At 37.2% G+C, this 24,140-nt stretch overlaps 1 protein-coding gene across 1 annotated transcript in view; it reads right to left on the bottom strand.

The window, feature by feature from the left end:
- LOC123564804 (papilin-like) overlaps positions 1-24,140 on the bottom strand; it is a 409,588-nt gene that overhangs the window by 257,161 nt on the left and 128,287 nt on the right. The window contains exons 12-15 of the mRNA XM_053520994.1: positions 23,971-24,115; positions 21,982-22,210; positions 15,315-15,473; positions 5,263-5,377 (exon numbers count right to left, since the gene is read on the bottom strand). Of these exons, the coding sequence (XP_053376969.1) occupies positions 5,263-5,377; positions 15,315-15,473; positions 21,982-22,210; positions 23,971-24,115 (648 nt within the window). The remainder of the gene's footprint in view (positions 1-5,262; positions 5,378-15,314; positions 15,474-21,981; positions 22,211-23,970; positions 24,116-24,140) is intronic.

Genomic DNA, 24,140 nt, shown 5'->3' with positions numbered 1-24,140 from the left:
AATGGTGTAAGTGAATTTGCCAAAATATCATACAGTTTGACAATTAAAGGGCCATAACTCCCGTAAAAATCACTGAAACAGACAATATGAATCCCCAACTACATGTTGGAAACATAAATATTAAAATTATAAGAGACAGAGTTATGTATCTTATTCTGTGAGGTCATCTAAGAATGCCAATTTAGTTTTAGAGCATTTGACAAAGTAGTTTTTGAGAAACCATATATGCAATACTTCTGTGAAGAGAATGCCAAAAAGGATGTGGATACCGAGCCAACGAAACAATAAAATCTGTACTATTTGAAAACATTTCAATTAAAACAGTACAACTGAACAACTAAGTTTATCAAAATGATAGCAAAAGTTATGGAACCTTTATCGTACTCTTGCAAGAGTAGATTACTGTTTTTCATGATGCATCAACACCCTGCTATTGCCCACTGCAGAAAATTAGTTCCACACAAGATGCTTATAATTATGTAAAAAAGATTTTGATAAAGAAAGTCAGTTCCAACAAACAAAAACCTAAAATTAGGTTTACTTGGCAAAAGCATTATAAATCAATCAAGCATGATTATCAGAAACAGAATGTGTGGATGCAAAGTATCACTACAACATTAACCTGGCAAAGCTGCACTTTCTTCATCAAAATTCCATAAATCATACAAAAATAGCTATTTGTTAGATCACACAAAAGCAAACAACGTGATTTTACAATGAATCATTAGTTATATTCAAGAAACCTGAAGAAGTGAACAAGGCGAGTTTGAGACGCAAGTGCAGTGAGCAAAATTTTCTCCAGAAAGCTTTGTTTAACATACAATGATATAAATGTTATACTTCTTTGTAAGATTAAAATTAATGTTTTTTGATAATTAACAAAACGTATTTTAAAATGCTCAACAATAGTTGATCCTATTAGATGGGAACAAAGACAGAAACAACTAATACATAAATCTGTATTTTGAACTCAACACAGTTACTTCCCTTTATTGATTTAACACCACTTGCAAACTGTATCAAATGTATTGTGGACGCAACTTGACCCCGATGGTTGACCTTTGTATTATAATACAAAATGAGTCACAACCTATTATTGAAAAGGTGTGTACGTAAAACGCTATATACAAACTCATTACATATAAATATATACGGCCACCCTAAGCACCCCTTTTTTTCTACAATGAAATAATCGATATGAATAATCAGCCTAAGGTCAACCATCGCGGTCAAGTTGCAACTACTATAAGCTTCTGTTTTTATTTTGATTATGCTCTAACATTTTATATAGATATAGATACTTTTGCTCCTCATATTTCATTATATGTTAATAAAAAAGTGATTTGATATTGGCCCTGTTATTTGTCTGAGGGATTCTAACGGTGTTAACTATATATGGAGATTATAATTAAAATTCCATATACACCACTCTACATCTTGGTATATGTGTAACCTAAAACATTTTTGGGTGCAGTTCAAAGAATTTTTAAGTTCTATCTTCAAGGTCAAGGTGAAGAGATGTCAAATTGGTCTTAAAATGATGCATTTTTTCGGACATCTTCTTGTCCAAACATTGTAAGGTCTATTTTGATTTCTTCTGAAGTTGGCACAAACATATCACAATATTGAGGAGTGCAATGCACAGAATCTGTTATCCTTTCATAAGGTCAAGGTTAGGCGAGGTCAAAGGAATCTTGAAATGTTTTTTTTCCTGATCTATGACATATTCAAATGTTAAAGTCTTGATCTCAATTTATTTAAACTTGGTTATGGTATTTTAATAATAATCTCAAACTTGTGGTGTACACTGTTAGAATCTCTCTTGTTGGAATAATTTTTTTATCAAGGGTTATAAAGTTATGAACCGGACAAGAGTGCAATTTTTTATGATCCTTTAGACCCATCCTAATCTTGGCCTGAAAGATAGGATAACAGATTATAATGTAATGCACTCTGCAATTTTGTAATTATAAGCATTTGTGCCATGTTCCAAAAAATTCTGAGTTATGGCCAGAATAAGGTAACTGCATGGACTCATACAGACGGACAGACAAACAGACAGATTACTATTGGCCTTCCACCAGAAGGTGGGGCCCTAAAATATCAGATAAAGTGAAGAGTGAGAAATGCAGCAAGTAAAACTAACTTTTCAGGATGGGTGCAACAACTCCAGATGTTTTTGCAACATAATATATCATCTGTGACAGCTTCTGCTCTCATTTAAAACTTGTTTAGCAATACTTCATCACTTCAGATGACTTTAATTGTTCAATATGATTAAGAACACACCAGAGATTCACCTGTAAATTCTATTTACCACTAGGATACCAAGGCAGTTTTGCAATGTCATGTGGTGATATTGTAAAGCTGTAAAATCTTTACAACAAAGAGTACAGCGGCTCATTTCCTCAAAATCTTTCGCATAAACATGCATCATAGGATACAGTACACACTTATTGAATGGCTTGACAGTCATAGTTGAAGCTATTGCCCTAGGCAAGCCATTCAGTATTGTGTTCTATTACATGGCATCAGAAATTCAAACTCACAGTTTTATTTTGTTAGCTAAGTAAACAGTGCTAAATATAGACCTGTCCTATAGCACAAACTATGGACTGGCAATTTGTATAAAGAAGTCACTTCAGAACTTTTATTTTGTGACATCCTCATTTTTTTTCTGGAAGTCTTGAAAAATAAATATATCAAGAAAACTTGCTAACATTCTCAGGTTGAAAAAAAAATTACCAAGATTGATCAATGTCATATATTTTTAGTAGGTGTTTTGGTCACAAAAACATATGTCTCCCCCATATGTATACCTTTAGCTCTGGCAGCCATTTTGTGCAGCAAAACGAAACGTGCCGGCGATATGCACAACTAGGGTTGTTACTGATCACTCGTGAAATTTCGTCGAAATCCTGCCAGCAGTTTGTCCTGTGAAAGCCAGACAAGATTTTTCTATGTTTAGCTCTGGTGGCCACTTTGTGCAGCAAGGTGGAACGTGCCGGCGATATGCATGACTAGGCTTGACTCTGATCACTCCTGTGATGTTTCATCGAAATCCGGCCAGCAGTTTGACCTGTGAAAGCCGGACAAGATTTTTTCTATTTTCAGCTCTGGTGGCCATTTTGTGCAGCAAAGCAGAACATGCTGGCGAAATGCACAACTACGCTTGGTACTGATCACTCCTGTGAAGTTTCGTCAAAATCAAGCAAGCAGTTTGACCTGTGAAAGCCCAACAAGATTTTTCTATCTTTAGCTCTAGGGGCCATTTTGTGCAGCTAAGAGGAACATGTCAGCGATATGCACAACTAGGCTTGACTCTGATCACTCCTACGATGTTTCATCGAAATCTGGCCAGCAGTTTGACCTGTGAAAGCTGGACAAGATTTTTTCTATTTTCAGCTCTGGTGGCCACTTTGTGCAGCGAAGTGGAACATGCCGGCAATATGCACAACTAGGCTTGGTACTGGTCACTCCTGTGAAGTTTCATTGAAATTCGGCCAGCAGTTTGACTTGTGAAAGCCGGACAAGCTTAATGCGGACAAACGAACGGAGGGCGGACACAGCATGATCACAATAGCTCACCATGAGCACTTTGTGCTCAGGTGAACTAAAAATATACACTTGTTTACTTAAGATTAACACTTCGCAGCTATTGTTGCGCATATTTTATCCCTTGGACAGTTGGCCACGAAACAGTTTAGTCCTGCAGGACCTGGTAGCACTACTTTCTGCATAGCCACCAACACAAAGCTGCACTCACTTTGTGACTTTTACTCTTTTGGGGGTTACCTAATTGAAACTGACATTGCAAAATGAATTTATGTACAACTGTTATCGTTGTTGTGTTTTAATTAAATGAACTATTCATCAAACAATGTTTCCAATTTTCATTCAAATCTGTCAAAATTTGGCAAAGTTAGAAACAAACAGGTGTGGAGTTAGAAAAGTTGTTGAGTATATTTTCTTTCATATGTAAAAACCAGATGTTGCCAAAAACTGGAAACAGAAATCATGATGAGTACTAACTCCTGAATTTATTTTCGTAAATTATGCAGCAATAATATAATAAAGAATTTAATAATAGATTTGATCGTGATCCGAAATAAATCAATTGTGCCACAGAGATTCCACAATCTGTAAGTATGTAACACATGTTCTTCCACAATGGGGTTAAACGCTGATGAAATCTTGGTAAATAGATGCCTTCAGGACAAATTGGGCAATTAAAATTTCAGCAGATTCCTGCAGTGCACCGATTACTCTGACTCATTTTATGCCTTCTCAGCAATTCTATACCCGCAATGTGCACCTACTGCCCCATCAAACAAAACTTTTCGTACTTCCTATATGCTCTTATTTGAATCTCACCTTAAGGCCCGCTATCAGTTTTCCTAACAAAAACTTACTCAAAGTTGCTTGTTGCCATGGTTCTTCCAAGAAAATGACAGAAATTAAAAGTATCATGTAAATATAAATTGACCTCACACAGACAGTATAATTAACTTCTATGATAAGGAAGTATTGTCAGAAAAAGAATGTGGAACAGAGAAGGACTAGGAACTGAATGATTGTCTGTCCTGGTATTCTCTAAATTTGATTGAACATTCCTGAAATCCTCCTTAATCTTTACCAATTCAATAAACTCATCAACCATTTAATTTCTCCATGTTCCTTTTATTTTGCTCTTCTTTCTCTAGCTGTTTTTACTAAATGTTTTTGTTTCGTAACATCATCAACTCTGATGGCTGAGCCACATCAAAGTCCATTAAAGTTTGAAGCAAAATAGGATGGCGTTCTATTCCATCAAAGTTTATCGGATATTAATCAAAGGTTTCTTTGACCACTGTCATTGTAAAAAATTGATTGTTCAACAATTCCCAGTAACAAAGGACCTATATCTAAGAGAGAAAAAATGGAGCATGCACTTTCTTGTTCTTGGCTTGTCAAGTTATCTGTTATTATATTTTTGATGGTGTTTTTGTCCATTATATCCTATGGGCAACAATTTCTGAAGCCTTTTTATATCTTAATGTTCTCATCTTAACATCAGATTTCCATCCTAGCCATCTTCTCCCACTCCTATAGACCATTTCCCTTGTCTCACAATTGTCTCGACCCGATTCTTCTTGCTAAGTATTCTCACTTTATCTAAAGAATCTCTGACACAGTTGTCTCATCTAACTTACAAACACTGACACCTAGCTAGCTAACTATTCTCCCTTCATCTACAGATAAGCAGAAAGTTTTTTCCCTTACCTACAGATGCTCTGGGACAACCCGCTCCCCTGGCTCCTCTTGCAGCTGTGACACCATCAGGACAACAACCGTAGTATGTATTCTGACAACCCTGTGTTCTGTCTGGTCTCTCTCGCTGAATGGAAAAACAGAATCAAACTAGAAAATGCTTTTGTAAAAAAGCGCATGTCTCCCCCAATGCAAAGTCCTATAGGCAAGAAGTAAACAGGGGTCAGGAGCAAAAGTCAAAGAGACACTGATGGTTGGCTGCAATAGGGATCATCTACTTAGCATGTCCAGCCATTAAATTTCAACACTCGTGGCCTAGTGGTTCTCAAGTCACTGTTCAGGCTCCTGTGACCTTGACCTTTGATCAAGTGACCTCAAAATAAATAGGGGTCATCTACTCTGCATGTCCAATCATCCTATTAAGTTTCAACATTGTAGGTAAAGTGGTTCTCAAGTTATTTCCAAAAAATGATTTTACATGAACAGGCCACTGTGACCTTGACCTTTAATAGACTGACCCCAAAATCAATAGGGGTCATCTACTCTGCATGTTCAATCATCCTATGAAGTTTCAACATTCCGGGTCAAGTGGTTCTCAAGTTATTGATCAGAACAATGTTCAGGCCCCTGTGACCTTGACCTTTAACAGAGTGACCCCAAAAACAATAAGGGTCATTTACTCTGCATGAACAATCATCCTATGAAGTTTCAACATTCTGGGTCGAGAGGTTCTCAAGTTATTGACCGGAAATGGTTTTCAATGTTCAGGCCCCTGTGACCTTGACCTTTAATGGAGTGACCCCAAAATCAATAGGGGTCATCTACTTTGCATGTACAATCATGCTATGAAGTTTCAACACTCTGGGTCAAGTGGTTCTCTAGTTATTGATCAGAAATGGTTTTCAATGTTCAGGCCCCTGTGACCTTGACCTTTGATGGAATGATCCCATAATCAATAAGGGTCATCTACTCTTTATGACCAATCATCCTATGAAGTTTCAACATTCTGGGTCAGGTGGTTCTCTAGTTATTGATTGGAAATGGTTTTCAATGTTCAGGCCCCTGTGACCTTGACCTTTGACGGAGTGACCCCAAAATCAATAGGGGTCATCTACTCTTCATGACCAATCATCCTATGAAGTTTCAACATTCCGGGTCAAGTGGTTCTCTAGTTATTGATCGGAAATGGTTTTCAATGTTCAGGCCCCTGTGACCTTGACCTTTGACGGAGTGACCCCAAAATCAATACGGGTCATCTGCTCTTCATGACCAATCATCCTATGAAGTTTCAACATTCTGGGTCAAGTGGTTCTCTAGTTATTGATCGGAAATGGTTTTCAATGTTCAGGCCCCTGTGACCTTGACCTTTGACGGAGTGACCCCAAAATCAACGGGGTCATCTACTCTTCATGACCAATCATCCTATGAAGTTTCAACATTCTGGGTCAAGTGGTTCTCTAGTTATTGATCGGAAATGGTTTTCAATGTTCAGGCCCCTGTAACCTTGACCTTTGACAGAGTGACCCCAAAAACAATAGGGGTCGTCTACTCCAGCAACCCTACAATCCTATGAAGTTTGAAGGTGCTAGGTCAAATGGTTCTCCAGTTAATGCTCGGAAATGAAGTGTGACGTACTGACGGACGGACGGAAGGACGGACGGACGGACAGGGCAAAAACAATATGTCTCCTGGGGGAGACATAACTATAGGGAACCAAGTTATAACATGAACAGTTTATAATACAGCACATTCACCTATTCCACGATTTGGAAGTCGAACAAGGGCAATTATTTAAGTAGGGAAAGACCTATTTATTTTAGGACAAATAGTTGCCATGATAAAAAATTTATTTCTACCAGGAGTTCTAAAACTTGGTTATGCAAGTAGAATGCCTTGCATGATGTTAGTAATGAGATACCCTTTGACAGTTAGTTATCCCAATCTTCTAAGTCGAAAATGGGGCAAAATTTACAATACATTCAACCAAGAGTTACCTAACTTGCTGGGAAGCCTTGTGTGAAATTTCAATCCAATACAAACAATGAATACTTAGCTATACCCCCTGCACTGTGACACTGTCACCATCAATGCCTGTATGCACACAATACTTTTCAGCAGTCTTCGAAGTCAAGCTAACAAGAACTGTTAGAGGAGACAGTGCACACCAGATAGTGAAATAGGTCATATCTGAAGAAACAAGAGCTAGAAAACAGAGTGATTACTTCCCCTCCAATACTGTTTTGTCAGAGATTTCATGTGTGAGGTTTCTGAATTGACATGATAAACTTGAAGATGTTTTTGTCACAAAAACATATGTCACCCCCCCACCCTCCTCTCCTGTATACCCTTAGCTCTGGTGGCCATTTTGTGCAGTGAAGCAAAACGTGTCAACGATATGCACAACTAGGCTTGGTACTGATCACTCCTGTGAAGTTTCGTCCCCCACCTATGGGGGAGACATAATTAGGGAGACATAATTAAAGTAAGTGAAGAAATTTGGTTGGTATGTGCTGTGCCTCATCTATCCCATAAAAAGATATGACATCTTCACTTCATGAGAAGAAGTTGTTCAAAGGTTTTTCTATTTTTAGCATTAGCAGCCCCTAAAAGGAGCCAAGTTCCCCCATTTGAAACTTGAGAGGGACCATGCCAGGATGCTACAGACCAAGTCTGGTGTGACTCTGACATGTAGTTTCAGAGGAGAAGATGTTTAAGTAAAATTGTTGAAGACGGACAAACTGACGATGGCATCTGACCATCCACCTATACTTAAATAATTAAGTAATAACAAAGTAGAAAAAAAGTAACTATGTTAAAACTTTGTAAAAAGACGACATAAGTCATAGAATATCTGTGCAGGAGTTATCACTCTTGTGTTATATAATAAGGGTGATGATGAGGAAGACATATTTAAAGTCTAAGGCAAATACATCAAGTAATAAAGACAGCAAAGGTTAAAATGCATTAAAACTTTTAACAAAGTTGTGGGTGCTAATGCTGACACAAGGATGATTATGACAGCTCTCCATATACTTTGTACAGTTCATGTAAAAAGTATAAACAAGTGTCACCTCATAGTTATTGTAGGGCCTGTCTTTAGTGACCTGGACATTTTTCATCAAAATGGCTGCTGAGAGAAAGTGTGTGGTGTCACCCCGGTATAGAAGTACTTCCGGGTCGTTGTATCCTAGAAAGTAGTTCTTTGAAATTTTGAAGTTCCCAATTTAACGCTATCCCTACTTTGACATGTTATATTCCAAATGTATTTATTGATACTGTATACATTTTTTGTCATTTCTGATGTCTTTAACAGCTGTTTTATGTGTGTTTTTCAGGATTACATTTCTGTGCGGAAGGATTAAAAAACTACACCAGACTGGTGGCCATGACAGATGTCAGTGGGAAATTTAAACATGGACTAGATACTTTGATGTGCAGCAAAAAAGTTCATTGTTCATGGTGGTGTTTTTCTGTGATATATTGACTGGGATAGTGTTACTCTTCAGAAATGCAGAGCTGTCAATGCTGCAATTTTGTTGTGAAATTCACAATCCATGTCCAAAAGTGCTTGTTTTACTATACAGCAAAGAAGGAGAAATTGTACCGGGTCGACACCGTGTTTGAAAGTGTGTACATGCTTGTATCCTTCTGTCAGTCAATATGCCTATTTTATATTACCCCCATGTATGTTCACACAGTTACATTCTGGCAAGATTTGATAGATGGAGGCATGCTAACAGGTATATACACAAAACAACTATTTGGATGACTTATTGCACTACAGTCCACTACTTATACAAATTGACAGTTTTTACTCGCATAATTTTTTTCCAATTCAAGACAAATTTTAATTCTTCCTATCTAGATTTTAGACATTAACAAAGAAGATTTTGAGAACATTGTGGTATTTTTAAATGTAGTTCCAATGACTGAATTTCAGAATTAGCACATTTGAGCCGCGCCATGAGAAAACCAACATAGTGCATTTGCGACCAGCATGGATCCGAACCGTCAGGATCCATGATGTTCGCTAACAATAGACTTTGAAAGCGAACAGCATGGATCCTGACCACACTGCACAGATGGTCTGGATCTATGCTGGTCACAAATGCACTATGCTGGTTTTCTCATGGTGCGGCTCATTTTAAAAATATCACTTTTCTATTTCTTGTACTTTAAGATGTAAGTTCATAATTTTTAAAAACTACATCAAAGTACATAAAAATGTAAAAAAAAAATATATAATAAAAATACCATTACTTGTAGTCTGAAGTGGTTCCCTTGGTAACTGAAAACTTTTTTAATTATGAAGGGCAGTAAAACCTTTTAATTTTTAATAATAAAATTGCATAAATCTTTCAGAAATGAGAAGATCCAGGGATGTTATAATCACTGTCTGGTAGATAAAAAAAAATCCCTTGTGTCTATTTCTTAAATTGAGCCAGCCATAAAACCACGAGAGGTTTTTTTTTGTAAATTTAAAAAGTTGCCAGTTTTTAATTACATTTTTTATTAATAGTTTCTTTAAAATGAAGTTTTGTGTTTTACTTTAACCATGAGATAGGCTTATTTTAACCAAGAGACTAGGAAAGAAATTTCAAATGGAAACAAGAGGACCATGATGGTCCTGAATCACTCACCTCTTCCCACATGACCCAGTTTTGAGTAGGACGTTGTTTTTCTATTATTTGACATAGTGACCTAGTTTTTGAGCTCATGTGACCCAGTTTTGAACTTGACCTAGATATTATCAAGATAAAAATTCTGACCAATTTTCATGAAGATCCAATAAAAAATATGGTCTCTAGAGAGGTCACAAGGTTTTTCTATTATCTGACCAATGGACCTAGTTTTTGAAGGTATGTGACCCTGTTCTGAACTTTACCTAGATATCATCAAGGTGAACATTCTCACTAATTTTCATGAAGATCTCATGAAAAATATGGCCTCTAGAGAGGTCACAAGGTTTTTCTATTTTTATACCTACTGACCTAGTTTTTGACCGCACGTGACCCAGTTTCGAAACTGATCTAGATACTATCAAGGTGAACATTCAGATCAATTTTCATGAAGATCCATTGAAAAATATGGCCTCTACAGAGGTCAAAAGATTTAAATAATTTTAGACCTACTGACCTACTTTTCGACCGCAGTTGACCCAGTTTCAAACTTGACCTAGATAACATCAAGATGAACATTCAGACCAACTTTCATACAGATCCCATGAAAAGTATGGCCTCTAGAGAAGTCACAAGGTTTTTTTATTATTTGACCTTCTGACCTAGTTTTTGATGGCATGTGACCCAGTTTCAAACTTGACATAGATATCATCAAGGAGAACTTTCTGACCAATTTTTATGGAGATCCATTCACAAGTATGGCCTCTAGAGAGGTCACAAGGTTTTTCTATTTTTAGACCTACTGACCTAGTTTTTGACCGCACATGACCCTGTTTCGAACTTGACCTAGATATCATCAAGATGAACATTCAGACCAATTTTCATACAGATCCAATGAAAAATATGGCCTTTAGAGAGGTCACAACATTTTTCTATTATTTGACCTACAGACCTAGTTTTTGATGGCACGTGACCCACTTTCAAACTTGACCTAGATATCATCAAGATGAACATTCAGATTAACTTTCATACAGATCCCATGAAAAATATGGCCTCTAGAGAGGTCACAATGTTTTTCTATTATTTGACCTACTGACCTAGTTTTTGATGGCACAAGACCCACTTTCAAACTTGACCTAGATATCATCAAGGTGAACGTTCTGACCAATTTTCATGAAGATGTCATGAAATATATGGCCTCTAGAGAGGTCATAAGGTTTTTCTATTTTTAGACCTACTGACCTAGTTTTTGATAGCACGTAACCCAGTTTCGAACTTGACCTAGATATCATCAAGATGAACATTCAGACCAACTTTCATACAGATCCCATGAAAAATATGGCCTTTAGAGAGGTCAAAAGGTTTTTCTATTATTTGACCTACTGACCTAGTTTTTGATGGCACGTGACCGAGTTTCGAACTTGACCTAGATATCATCAAGGTGAACGTTCTGACCAATTTTCATGAAGTATATGGCCTCTAGAGAGGTCACAAGGTTTTCTATTTTTAGACCTACTGACCTAGTTTTTGACGGCACGTGACCCAGTTTCGAACTTGATCTAGATATATTCAAGGTGAACATTCTGACCAATTTTCATGAAGAAATTGTGAACTATATGGCCTCTAGAGAGGTCACAAGGTTTTCTATTTTTAGACCTACTGACCTAGTTTTTGACCGCATGAGACCCAGTTTAGAACTTGACCTAGATATCATCAAGATGAACATTCTGACCAACTTTCATAAAGATCCCACGAAAAATGTGACCTCTAGAGTGGTCACAAGCAAAAGTTTACGGACGCACGCACGAACGGACAGATGGACGACGGACACCGCGCGATCACAAAAGCTCACCTTGTCACTTTGTGACAGGTGAGCTAAAAAGATTAAAAGTCGGCATCATTTTCAGGCATTGAGAAAAATGCAATACTTCTGTAAAAAGTACCTACTTTGAAAGAAAACCAATTGTTTGACAGAACATTATGTGATCAACCAAAATATGGAGAGACTGGAAAGATTTAATCTTTAATTACCCTGAAAGAAGCCAGGTAATATTATCACTGGGCAAGTGTTTCATTCCTCTGTCAATTCTCAACACTACTGAAATATTTTTCTAACAAGAATGTTTAAGACAATAGTTAGTTTAATTATCTTAATGGAATAGAGAAAGCCAATTCATGTTTGACTAATAGCTGTAGTGATAAACAATGCCTACAATAATGGTGCAAAAAAAAACAACAGTTAACCATGGAACTGAAGTTATGTTTAACAATATTTTCTTAACTTTTCTACACTAATGGTCTCAAAATTACTCTTTTAGGTGATTGAAAGAGAAATAACTCTTCTAACAATTTGTCTAATAATATTTGATGTTGTTCCCTTTCTTGGTTTTCTTTCAACTTCTGTCTCAGGTTTTCCTATATCAAACTTTGAAAGACTAATGCTTGTGGTCACAAGATTGGATATTGCGGCTTGAACATAAAAAGTCACATGACACTAAAACTGAGAGGATTCGGGGCCTACATTCATCAAAACTATAAGTCTGAAATTTACTTAGATTCTAACTAGATGTGTGTCCATAGGACACAGGTGCTCCCCCACACTCCTGTGTACATGGTTTTATGACTCAAGGTGAAAATTTTTTTAAGATGTTTGCAACACAAACTTTTAAGAACTTTAAGAAATCAAGGGCCATAACACTGGTCTTGCAAAGTAAAAAAAAATGAGGTGAACAAATTCACATGCTGGATAATATTCCTACATGGTTTCATAACTCTAAGTGAATTTATTTTTAAGACATATGCAACACAAGCATTTAAAGTGGATTCAGGAAAGAATAGCCGTTCGATTCAGGAAAGAGTAACCGTGCTTTGGCTAGTGAGCTTGGTGTGGGACGTACCAAGATTCAGAATGTATAAACGTGAGATTATAGAGGAATATGAAGGAAATGGAAACATGGATGCAAAATGACCTCATCGTGCTACTGAGTTTGATGAAAACCGTGTCATAGGTGGTTTTTGGATGCTATACAAATGTACATTTATGGATTAGTTCTGGCTACCATAACTTAACTGACACTAGTTTTATTTTCTGATGGTCACGTCCATTAAGCTAATGCGTAACCATATTTTGTTAACTAACCCGTTTTGATCCGCAATTACATCTAGCACAGCCTCTCTTGAGAAACTGATGGTATCATGCAAAGTTCAGAGCACGTGGATATTTTTGAAAATCAAGATCAACATTTTGCATATTTCTGAATTTAAAATAATTGAATTATAAATATAACCACTTTCAACAAAGTTCATGAAAAACATACATCAGAAGATTTAAGTTCACAGAAAAGGTCAATAAATAAGGATTCTATACTCCTATTTGTTTTCAAAATGAAGAGTACCCTGATAAAGGTGATAACTGCAATGGCAGACAAAATATTGCCGACAGCAGTACCTATTTAAACATGTGTGTATAACTTGTGCTCAGATTATATTGCATGAATTAATTTATGTCACATTAAAAGAACAAGAGGGCCATGAAGGCCCTGTATCGCTCACCTGACCTATTGACCTAAAGATCATCAAGATTTACATTCTGACCAAGTTTCATTAAGGTATGGTCATAAATTTGGCCTCTAAAGTGTTAAATAGCTTTTCCTTCGATTTGACTCAGTGACCTAGTTTTTGACCAGACATGACCCAGATTCGAACTTGACCCAAAGAACACCGAGATTAACATTTTGACTAAGTTTCGTGAAGATACAGTCATAAATGTGGCCTCTACTGTGTTAACAAGCTTTTCCTTTGATTTGACCTAGTTTTTGACCCCACCTGACCAAGATCTGAACCTGACTTAAAGATCATCAAGATTAATACTCTGACCAAGTTTCATTAAGATATGGTCATAAATGTGGCCTCTACAGTGTTAACTAGCTTTTCCTTTGATTTGATGTGGTGACCTAGTTTTTGACCCTACAAGAACCAGATTGAAACTGGACCTTGAGATCATCAAGATTAACAATCTGACCAAGTTTCATGAAGATACAGTCTTAAATCTGGCCTCTACAGTGTTAACAAGCTTTTCCTTTGATCTGACCTGGTGACCTAGTTTTTGCCCCTGGATGACCCATTATCGAAATCATTCAAGACTTTATTGAGGGTAATATTCTGACAAAGATTCCTTAAGATTGGACCCAAATTGTGTCCTCTAGAGTGTTAACAAGCTTTTCCTTTGATTTGACCTGGTGACCTGGTTTCTGACCCGAGATGACCCAATATCAAAATTGTCTAAGATTTTATTGAAGGTAACATTCTGACCAAGTTTCATTAAGATTGGACAAAAAATGTGACCTCTAGAGTGTTAACAAGCTTTTCCTTAGATTTGACCTGGTGACCTAGTTTTTTATCCCAGATGACCCAATATCAAACTTGTCCAAAATTTTATTGAGTGTAACATTCTGAACAAGTTTCATTAAGATTGGGCCAAAATTGTGACCTCTAGAGTGTTAACAAGCTTTTCCTTTGATTTCACCTGGTGACCAAGTTTTTGAGCCCAGATGATCCAATATCGAACTCCTCCAAGATTTTATTGAGGGTAACATTCTGACCAAGTTTCATTAAGTTTTGGCCAAAATTGTAACCTCTGGAGTGTTAACAGTCAAATTGTTGATGCCGGACGACGCCGGACACAGGGCGATCACTAAAGCTCACCTTTGAGCACTTCGTGCTCAGGTGAGCTAAAATTAGATTAGAAATATTTTAAAGTAAAAGATGAGTCCATTGCATTTCTTTTGATGAAATTACAGCGTGACAGACTTCTGCCATGATTTCTGGTTAGGTTTCAATACAGGATTCATTTCAGCTCAGAGATCCGTAAGAGCATATAAACATCTCAGAGGCTGAAATGTTTTAGCTATTTATGGATGTGACACTACTGTTGTTCCATGTAGTCTATAAAAATGCAACAAAATTTTGTTTTCATTTTTATACAATGTACATAAAAAATAAACCTGTTTGTACTATTAATTCCTTCTTCATAAATTTGTTTGTTTAAATTACATGCACACTTGTGCATGTACATACATTGACAATCCCTAAAATTTACCACTTTTAAGAACCTGTGTTATGAGGTCACCTCCATTAAGCAGCCACTTTTGCCCTGTCCCCTTGGTGGCTGCTTAAGAAAGGTTTGACTGTATCTAACTTTTTCTTAACAAGGTCTGAAATCTAACCAGTTTTCTAAATAGGTGAAATTAGCTTCTTGTAGGTAGCACATTATTATTCTCATAAAAAATCCAATCCCGCAAGAGCAGATAAAATGAAAAAAGCTGCAATATATTGGAATACCATTCCAATCCTTGGTCGGCTCAAATACAGGATCTCTTATAAAGTTAATATTTTCTAAAAATTGTGAAAAAAAGTTCGGAACCATGACATACAAAAACTACAAACCTGTCTACTTGGAGGACAAACACCCATAACACATCTTCTCATAGAGACAGGTTTGATGTCTGCGTTACAAGCCGCTTCCCTTAACACTTGACGCTGATCAGACTTTGATCTACAGTTGACGCTCCTCTGCTGCACACCTGAACCACATGTGACACTGCACTGAAAGTTGGGTTTAAACTGGTTTATTTCATAAGCATGAACACTAGTTTCTACTGCAAATTTGTTTGCACAAGTTTGGTTTTGTCTTATTATGCTTGCAAATACTGTTTCTGATAGGCATGTCAGGATAAAATATGTCAAACTTTCAAGACAGTCTATCACAATTTTGCATTAATAAATAACATCCATCCAGCACTAATGCTCTTGAGTAGTAACTGCAGAAAAGATGCAAATTTCTGTTTCACAAAAAAAAGAAAAACAAGAAAAAAAAAACTGCACAACTGTTTTAGTACTTTCGAGATTGATTTTTTTTTTCTCAAAAATAAACTTTCCTAGCAAAAGTAAACAAAAAGAAAAATGACTGCACAATTTCTATGCCATCGTACTACATTTAACTATGAAAATAAGAAGAGCTGTTTCATGACAGCATGCACTACTATTCAAAGGCATGTCAGTAAAATTGATTTTCTACCCATTGGCGAGATGTTCACTGACCAAATTAATGTAAGAGTTATGGAACCTGATAACGAGATATTGTTAAATTGCACTTAAAAGCTGTTTAAAGTTTCAACCAAGTACCTACATTAGTTTTGGAGACAGCAACTTTCATGCAAAACTTCAACCTACATTTTCCAAGTCCAAAAAGGGGCATAAATACAATTCAGAGTTATCGGACATGCACCATGTTTAATCCACCTAAATAGCTTGTATAAAGTTTCAATTCAATAAATGCTTTGACTTTTGGAGAGAGTTATTTGTATACCAAGAAGGGAAATAATTTTGTTAAATTTCAACTAAGAATTACTGAACTTGCTGCTATAACCTTCTGTTATTGCCCAGAAGGTGAGTGTAAAGTTCTAACACAGTATCTACAATGGTTAAAACATGGTATTGTACTCCTTTAAAAACATTTACAAAAATGTCCAAGTTAATAAGGGACATTACTCTAAGAATACCACAGACAGAGTTATGCATCTTGTACATACTGTCACTCTGAGAAAGTATGAATATCTAAAGTAACTAGAAGATGCTTTTGTAAAAAAGCGAATGTCTCCCCAAATGCAAAGTCGTATAGGCAAGAAGTCAATAGGGATCTGGAGCAAAAGTCAAAGAGACACTGATGGTTGGCTGCAATAGGGATCATCTACTTGGCATGTCCAGTCATCCCGCTAAGTTTCAACACTCTTGGCCTAGTGGTTCTCAAGTCACTGTTCAGGCCCTTGTGACCTTGACCTTTGATCAAGTGACCCCAAAATAAAAATAGGGGTCATCTACTCTGCATGTCCAATCATCCTATTAAGTTTCAACATTCTGGATCAAGAGGTTCTCAAGTTATTGATTGGAAATTGTTTTCCATGTTCTGGCTCCTGTGACCTTGACCTTTAACAGAGTGACCCCAAAATCGATAGGGGTCATCTACTCTGCATGTTCAATCATCCTATGAAGTTTCAACATTCTGGATCAAGTGGTTCTCAAGTTATTGATTGGAAATGGTTATCAATGTTCAGGCCCCTGTGACCTTGACCTTTAAACAGAGTGACCCCATAAACAATAGGTGTCATTTCCTCTGCATGACCAATCATCCTATGAAGTTTCAACATTCTGGGTCGAGTGGTTCTCAAGTTACTGACCGGAAACGGTTTTCCATATTCAAGCCCCTGTGACCTTGACCTTTAATAGAGTGACCCCAAAATTAATTAGGGTCATTTACTCTGCATGTCCAATTATGAAGTTTTAACATTCTGGGTCAAGAGGTACTCAAGTTATTGATCAGAAACAGGTTTCCATGTTCAGGCCCCTGTGACCTTGACCTTAACAGAGTGACCCCAAAATCGATAGGGGTCATCTACTCTGCATGACCAATCATCCTATTAAGTTCAACATTCTGGGTCGAGTGGTTCTCAAGTTACTGACCGGAAATGGTTTTCAATGTTCAGGCCCCTGTGACCTTGACCTTTAACAGAGTGGACCCAAAATCAATAGGGGTCATCTACTTTGCATGTACAATCATCCTATGAAGTTTCAACATTCTGGGTCAAGTCGTACTCAAGTTATTGATCGGAAATGGTTTTCAATGTTCAGGCCCCTGTGACCTTGACCTTTGACGGAGTGACCCCAAAAACAATAGGGTTCATCTACTCCAGCAGCTCTACAACCCTATGAAGTTTGAAGGTTCTAGATTAAATGGTTCTCCAGTTATTGATCGGAAATGAAGTGTGACATATGGACGGACAGGGCAAAAACAATTTGTCTCCCCCAGAGGGGGTTTGCTGGGGGTGGGGAGAGACATGATGAAGATATTGGACTTTACAAATATTTTAACCAAACTTTCTTAGTTAAAACGGGGCATAATTCAGACGACATTGTAGGTAGAGTTACATATGTTTATTGTCACTATGAGCAAGTACAGCAAATTTCAGTTAAATATCTTAAGTAATGATGAAGATACTTGACTTCATAAAAAAAACTTTTAACCAGGGCAGATGACGATACAGAGACCAGGGTGAGTGTGATAGTCCTCCTTATTCTTTGGATAATATCATTCATTTAGTAAATGTGGTATTTTGCACATAATCACTTTGATTTCCTATTAACTGTTATATTTTGAAGTGCTGATCTTGCAAATATTAAGTCTTTCAACTTTTCTTAGTATTTTCTTGGTCTTACACAGTAGTGTCTTCCTGCAAAATAAATCAAAATTCTGCCTGCTAGAAAAAATCTAAAGATGACAGATTCCTGGACTTTTGACAAGTAATCACTTGTTGGTCTTGCATGTGTTTGTGGAGGTTAAACTATGAGTTGATTTGGTGTAGAAAAACTAAATTTGTGCCAAAACAGAATTCTTTTTACATAGTAGCAACTGACGGTTACAGTTTTAGTACATATGAGCCGTGCCATGAGAAAACCAACATAGTGGGTGTGCGACCAGCATGGATCCAGACCAGCCTGCGCATCTGCGCAGTCTGGTCAGGATCCATGCTGTTCGCTTTTAAAGCCTACTGGAATTGGAGAAACTGTTAGCGAACAGCATGGATCCTGATTAGACTGCGCAGATGCACAGGCTGGTCTGGATCCATGCTGGTCGCACACCCACTATCTTGGTTTTCCCATGGCACGGCTCATATTATTGATCATTAGCTGGAACAAAAAGAGGTACAGACTTTTTTTTGATTACCACAACAGCACTTAACACCAAGCGCTCTCTGAAAACACTGACAATAATGTCACTGATACTTTCCTATTAACCCTAGCCTGCTAAATTTCTAAAATGGACTGATTCATCATTCAATTTGGCAATACCATTTATAATTCACTGAAAATTTACTGACTGAATAGCGAACAGTGCAGACCATGATCAGACTGCACGGATGTGCAGGCTGATCTTGGTCTGCACTGATCGCAAAGGCAAAATCACTTGCTGCCAGCAGGCTAAAGGTTAAATAATAAAGTTCTGCTGTTGTTACAGAAGACAGCTGAGGAATATTCAGACTACTGCAAAACAGCTGTTACTGTGGAAAGGGCTATTGTAATAAGATTATAACTGATTTATTTAAGCAAAAATATGCTTTTATTGACTATCGAAAACACTGATAGTGGAGGAAACGATCTGCAAAAGCTATTGGATGGCTACTTTTAGCAGTGATGCTTACTTTCGGTTAACAATAAGTCCAAATCCATCAATCATTCAGTCTATCATTTCACCTCTGGTGACAACATTTATGCTCTTTAAATATCTTTTGCTTTGATGAATGTATTGGTTCTTTTCCTTTCTAATAACAACATGACATTCTTTCTTATTATAATACTTTTTTGTTTCAGTACTCTAAAGTCTGTGACAGAGTGAAAGGACTGATTATGGGGGCATTTGCATTGATACCAGTGTGAATTTTTTTTTACCATTTTGAGAAATGTCAGGGAAGGGTAGAGCAAATATATTGCATATACTTAGCACTACATCATGCAACATTTTCAACATTACACTTACATTGTTTTTATGATAAATTGAGTAAAATTTCCATTTCAGGACACTAAATTTTCGTGGTAACAAGAGCTCGTAGAACACGAAATGCCCATCTTAATGCATTCAGTAACTGCACAAGAAACAAAAATTATTTGGTCACTGTGCACTTGACGTTTGACATACTGACCTCAAATCAATAATTATGGGTCATTTACCAGTCTATGGAATGATATTTAGGTAAATATTACACAATGCCTGCTGACTGTTACAATTTACTCACTGACACTCCCATAGTGCTTACTGGTATAGTAATCATGCATGCTGGTACATTTAACACGCTTGTTGACAATGATACCACGCTTGTTGACAATGATACCATGTTTGCTGACAATGATACCATGCATGCTGGAAGTTACAACTTCTTTGCTGCTTAGACCCTGATGTCTATATCATAATTTCATTTGGCAAAATGACAGTGCCGTGTACGGTATTGGAATATTTCAACATGCTATGGTTATACTGGTTAATCTGTAATGCATCCAAGAACAAAATTCACGAAGTGATCAACTAGTAAGGAAAATGTAATCAGGCACTAGGCAAAATAGGAGTAAGCATAATGTCATTTCAAAAGTATATGTCACATTTTGATAACAGGGGGCTGGAATGGAGTAATTGAAACAAAGGGACATAACTGATAGCAAATGGTTTAGCCAAGAGCTAATTAAAATCCGTTATAGGCCGGATATTCCCGTTCCCTTTCGTGAAAACTACGACTTTGCGCCCCCTGGTATCAAAATGTGACGGCAATGTTGCACTTTGCATTATGCTTACTTTCAACTTGCTTTGTGGCTGATTGCGTCTTTCATATTGTGTGGTCACATCGTGTATTTTCTTCTGTGAGCATTGTAACTGTGCAATGTTGCTTATATGCAGTCCCGGCATGTTGAAATATTCCAATACGCTACATGGCACTGTCATTTTGCCAAATGAAATTATGATATAGATATCAGGGTCTAAGCAGCAAAGAAGTTGTAACTTCCAGCACGCATGGTATCATTGTCAGCAAGCATGGTATCATTGTCAACAAGCGTGGTGTAATTGTCAACAAGCGTGTTAAAGGTGCCAGCATGCATGATTACTATACCAGTAAGCACAATGGGAGTGTCAGTGAGTAAATTGTAAGTCAGCAGGCATTGTGTAATATTTACTTAAATATCATTCCATACCAGTCACAAGTGACCTCTGTATCAAATGTGATCTTAGATTAAAGCATTCTCTAGTTATTTGGCAAAAAAAGTTCTACTGTTCTTGGTCAATGTGACCTTGACCTTTGACCTACTGACCTAAAAATCAATAGGGGGTCATTTGATGGTCATGATCAACCTCCCTATTAAGTTTCCTGATCCTAGACCAAAGCGTTCTCAAGTTATCGTCCCGAAACTGTCACAGGTCACAGTGACCTTGACCTTTGACCTACTAATCTCAAAATCGATAGGGGTCATCTGCTGGTTATGACCAACTTCCCCATCAACTTTCATGATCCTAGGCCCAAGCGTTCTCGAGTTATCATCCAGAAACGGATTGGTCTATATACCGACCGACATACAGACCCACTGACATCTGCAAAACAATATACCCCACCTTCTTCGAAGTGGGACATAATAAAAAAAAAGTGTCTCATAACCATTTACTTTTTTCGCAAATTTGAGCTGAAGTGTAAGATTTTAGACCCTACCATCTACACTGAGCTAAGAAAACTAGAGGATGCTTTTGTAGAAAAGCGCATAGAAAAGCGCATGTCTTCCCCAATGCATAGTAGTAATAGGCAAGAAGTCAATTGGGGACAGGATCGAGTCAAAGAGATACTGACGGTTGGCTGCAACAGGGATCATCAACTCAGCACGTCCAATCATCCCATGAACTTTCAACATTCTGGGCCAAGTGGTTCTCCAGTTATTGATCAGAAGTGGTTTTCCATGTTCTGGCCCCTGTGACCTTGACCTTTAACAGAGTGACCCCAAAATCAACAGGTGTCATCTACTCTGCATGTCCAATCATCCTATGAAGTTTCAACATTCTGGGTAAAGTGGTTCTCAAGTTATTAATCGGAAATGGTTTTCCATGTTCAGGACTCTATGACCTTGACCTTTGCTCAAGTGACTCCAAATCTACTCTGTAAGTCCTATCATCTTATGAAGTTTCAACATTCTGTGTCAAGTGGTTCTCAAGTTATTGATCAGAAATGGTTTTCCATATTCAGGCCCTTGTGACCTTGACCTCTGATGGACTGACCCCAAAAACAATAGGGGTCATGTACCCCATAAGCCCTGTCACCCTATGAAGGTTCTTGGTCAAATGGTTCTCCAGTTATTGATCATAAATGAAGTGTAACAAATGGACGGGTGTTGGTGGGGGGGAACGAGACATAATTAATTCAAGCACTAATTTTACACAACAGTTACTCGTCCATAGGAACCCTTAGTCCAGAAAATGTATCCGAACCACAATACAAAACTGGCCCCTGCCACTTAATGTCAGCTGCAATACCTGACTCCATTTTGAAAACATCCACATGGCACTGTGCCCTCGACAAGACACGCCGTCATTACACGACCTTCTATACTGTGGCTTGGCACGATACTGGTTCAGACACAACTCATCATCTACTTGATTAGTTGTACTGTCATCATAAACTGCTTCACAGAAAACGTGTTGGACCTGGTCACCAAGTTCACAGCTCTTTGAACATGGACCCCACTCCCCAACCTGCCATCGTCTGAAAATATATTTCCATTTTACAACAAGCCTAGATGTATTTCTTCAGTTACCCAACGCCAGTTAAAATTTTATCACATCTGCAAAATGAAACAATCGAAGATTTAAAACATCACAAGCTGAGTGCTACTACTTTATAAAATATCTCAAAACAATTCCAGTCATATCTGCAGTTAAGTCTGGTCTTAGATACGAAAAAACTAGTGTATTCTTAATAAAACAAAATTATATTTCTCATCAAGGGGACCGGTGGTCTAGTGAATAAGGTCTTGGCCGCTCAATCCAGGGTTCATGGGTTTCAGTCCCACTGGGGTCATGACCATGACTTCTCATATGACACCAGTACTGGTTTTTGCAGAAAGTGAACTCGAGAGTGGTTCACAGGGTTTCAGAAATCTGCAAATTTATTGGTAGCCCATTGGGCTACCAAAATTTTAATCTGGTAGCCCGAACATTTAAGTTTATTTGGCAATGGCCATTTCGGTTTATTTACTATGCGCTGCTATACTACAGTGGATGGAATGATTAAATTAAAGGTTTCATAATTTTAGCCATAAGCAAATTGTTATAAATTTTGTTCTCTTAAATAGCAATTATCATTACTCCTTTTTCTCATTTTAAAAGATAAAACTACATGTTTTTAAACTGAGTAATATCATCAGGAGTACTCCTGATAGTTATAGCAACATGGCAATAAAAAAGGAATGCAAATCAATTTTTATAAACTTGCAAATTTCATTAGAACTTACTAACTTAGAGCTGTATGAATTGTAATTTATCTCAAAATTATTTAAAGTTGATCCTGTCTGATTCTAAACATCTGCCTGGTTTAATAAACAGACTAGAACTGCGTATATAGCGTCTCTCAAGTTTCTTGACACTGTGTATTCACTTATCCGAATTTATGTTTGTCCAAAATTCTGTATACTTTCTGATATTTTGCAAAATCATGGTCGATTTTTTTGCATGTTAGGCAAGTATTTAAATTGAAAAGCATAAACAATCAGTGTAGGCACTAAACTGCCTCAAAATCAAATATCTGTTCTTTCTGATCGCTTGATAATTATTGAGGTCAGCAAAACCGAAAGTACACTTTGGCAGGTGGCGCTAAAATGACGTAATTTTAAGACTGGTTTGCATATTGTTTTAAACAATACCTATCAGCAATTTTGATGTTATTGGATCAGTCTAAAATCAATCTTGCACATGTTTTTGCCTGCGGGTACGATTAAATGGTTAATTGTTTGCCGATTGTGACAGTAGGTGTAAAGAAAATTAAAGCCTCAGGCATGTATCTCTTGATAAACAAGGGGATTATACACAACTATCAAAATTATATTTGAAGACTAAATTATTGATTTCCAGGCTACTCGGTACGGAGTTTCAAGGTAGCCCGCCGGGCACGCTCTGAAAAAATTTAGTAGCCCGACAGAATTTTCTGGTAGCCCCCGGGCTCCGGACATCGAATTTCTGAAACCCTGGGTTCAAATAAGCTTCAAGCTTTCATCACAATCGAGCTAAAACAAATTAGTATAAACTAAACTAAAAGGCTTGTATTACACGAGTATCTGAATCTGAGTGTTGTACAAAAGTGGAACTTCACTGTACTTTAAGTCCCTATCAAACTTTGAGCAAGGTAAGTATAGAACTATGCTAGAAAACCACTCAAGGTTTCATAAAATCACTTCCTGATATGCATTTTTTTTTTCAATCAAAGGTACACAAATTTTTTAAACATGTAAAATGTGAAAATTCACCAACACGTAAGATGACGATGGATCTGCCTGACAATCACCATTGTTACATCGTCTTGAATTTGCAGGTCGGGTGTCAAGGTCACAGTACTCTTGATCAACACTTTCTCTCCTTTCTCTGTCAATACAGGATACGATTCTTCTCTGGTAACCTTTGTGAGAAAAAAAATTATATTG

This window comes from Mercenaria mercenaria, chromosome 1 (genome assembly GCF_021730395.1).
Source record: "Mercenaria mercenaria strain notata chromosome 1, MADL_Memer_1, whole genome shotgun sequence".
NCBI classification, from domain to species: Eukaryota; Metazoa; Mollusca; class Bivalvia; order Venerida; family Veneridae; genus Mercenaria; species Mercenaria mercenaria.
The sequence above is the reverse complement of the archived record's forward strand: the minus strand, read 5'-3'. Positions and strand labels throughout refer to the sequence as shown.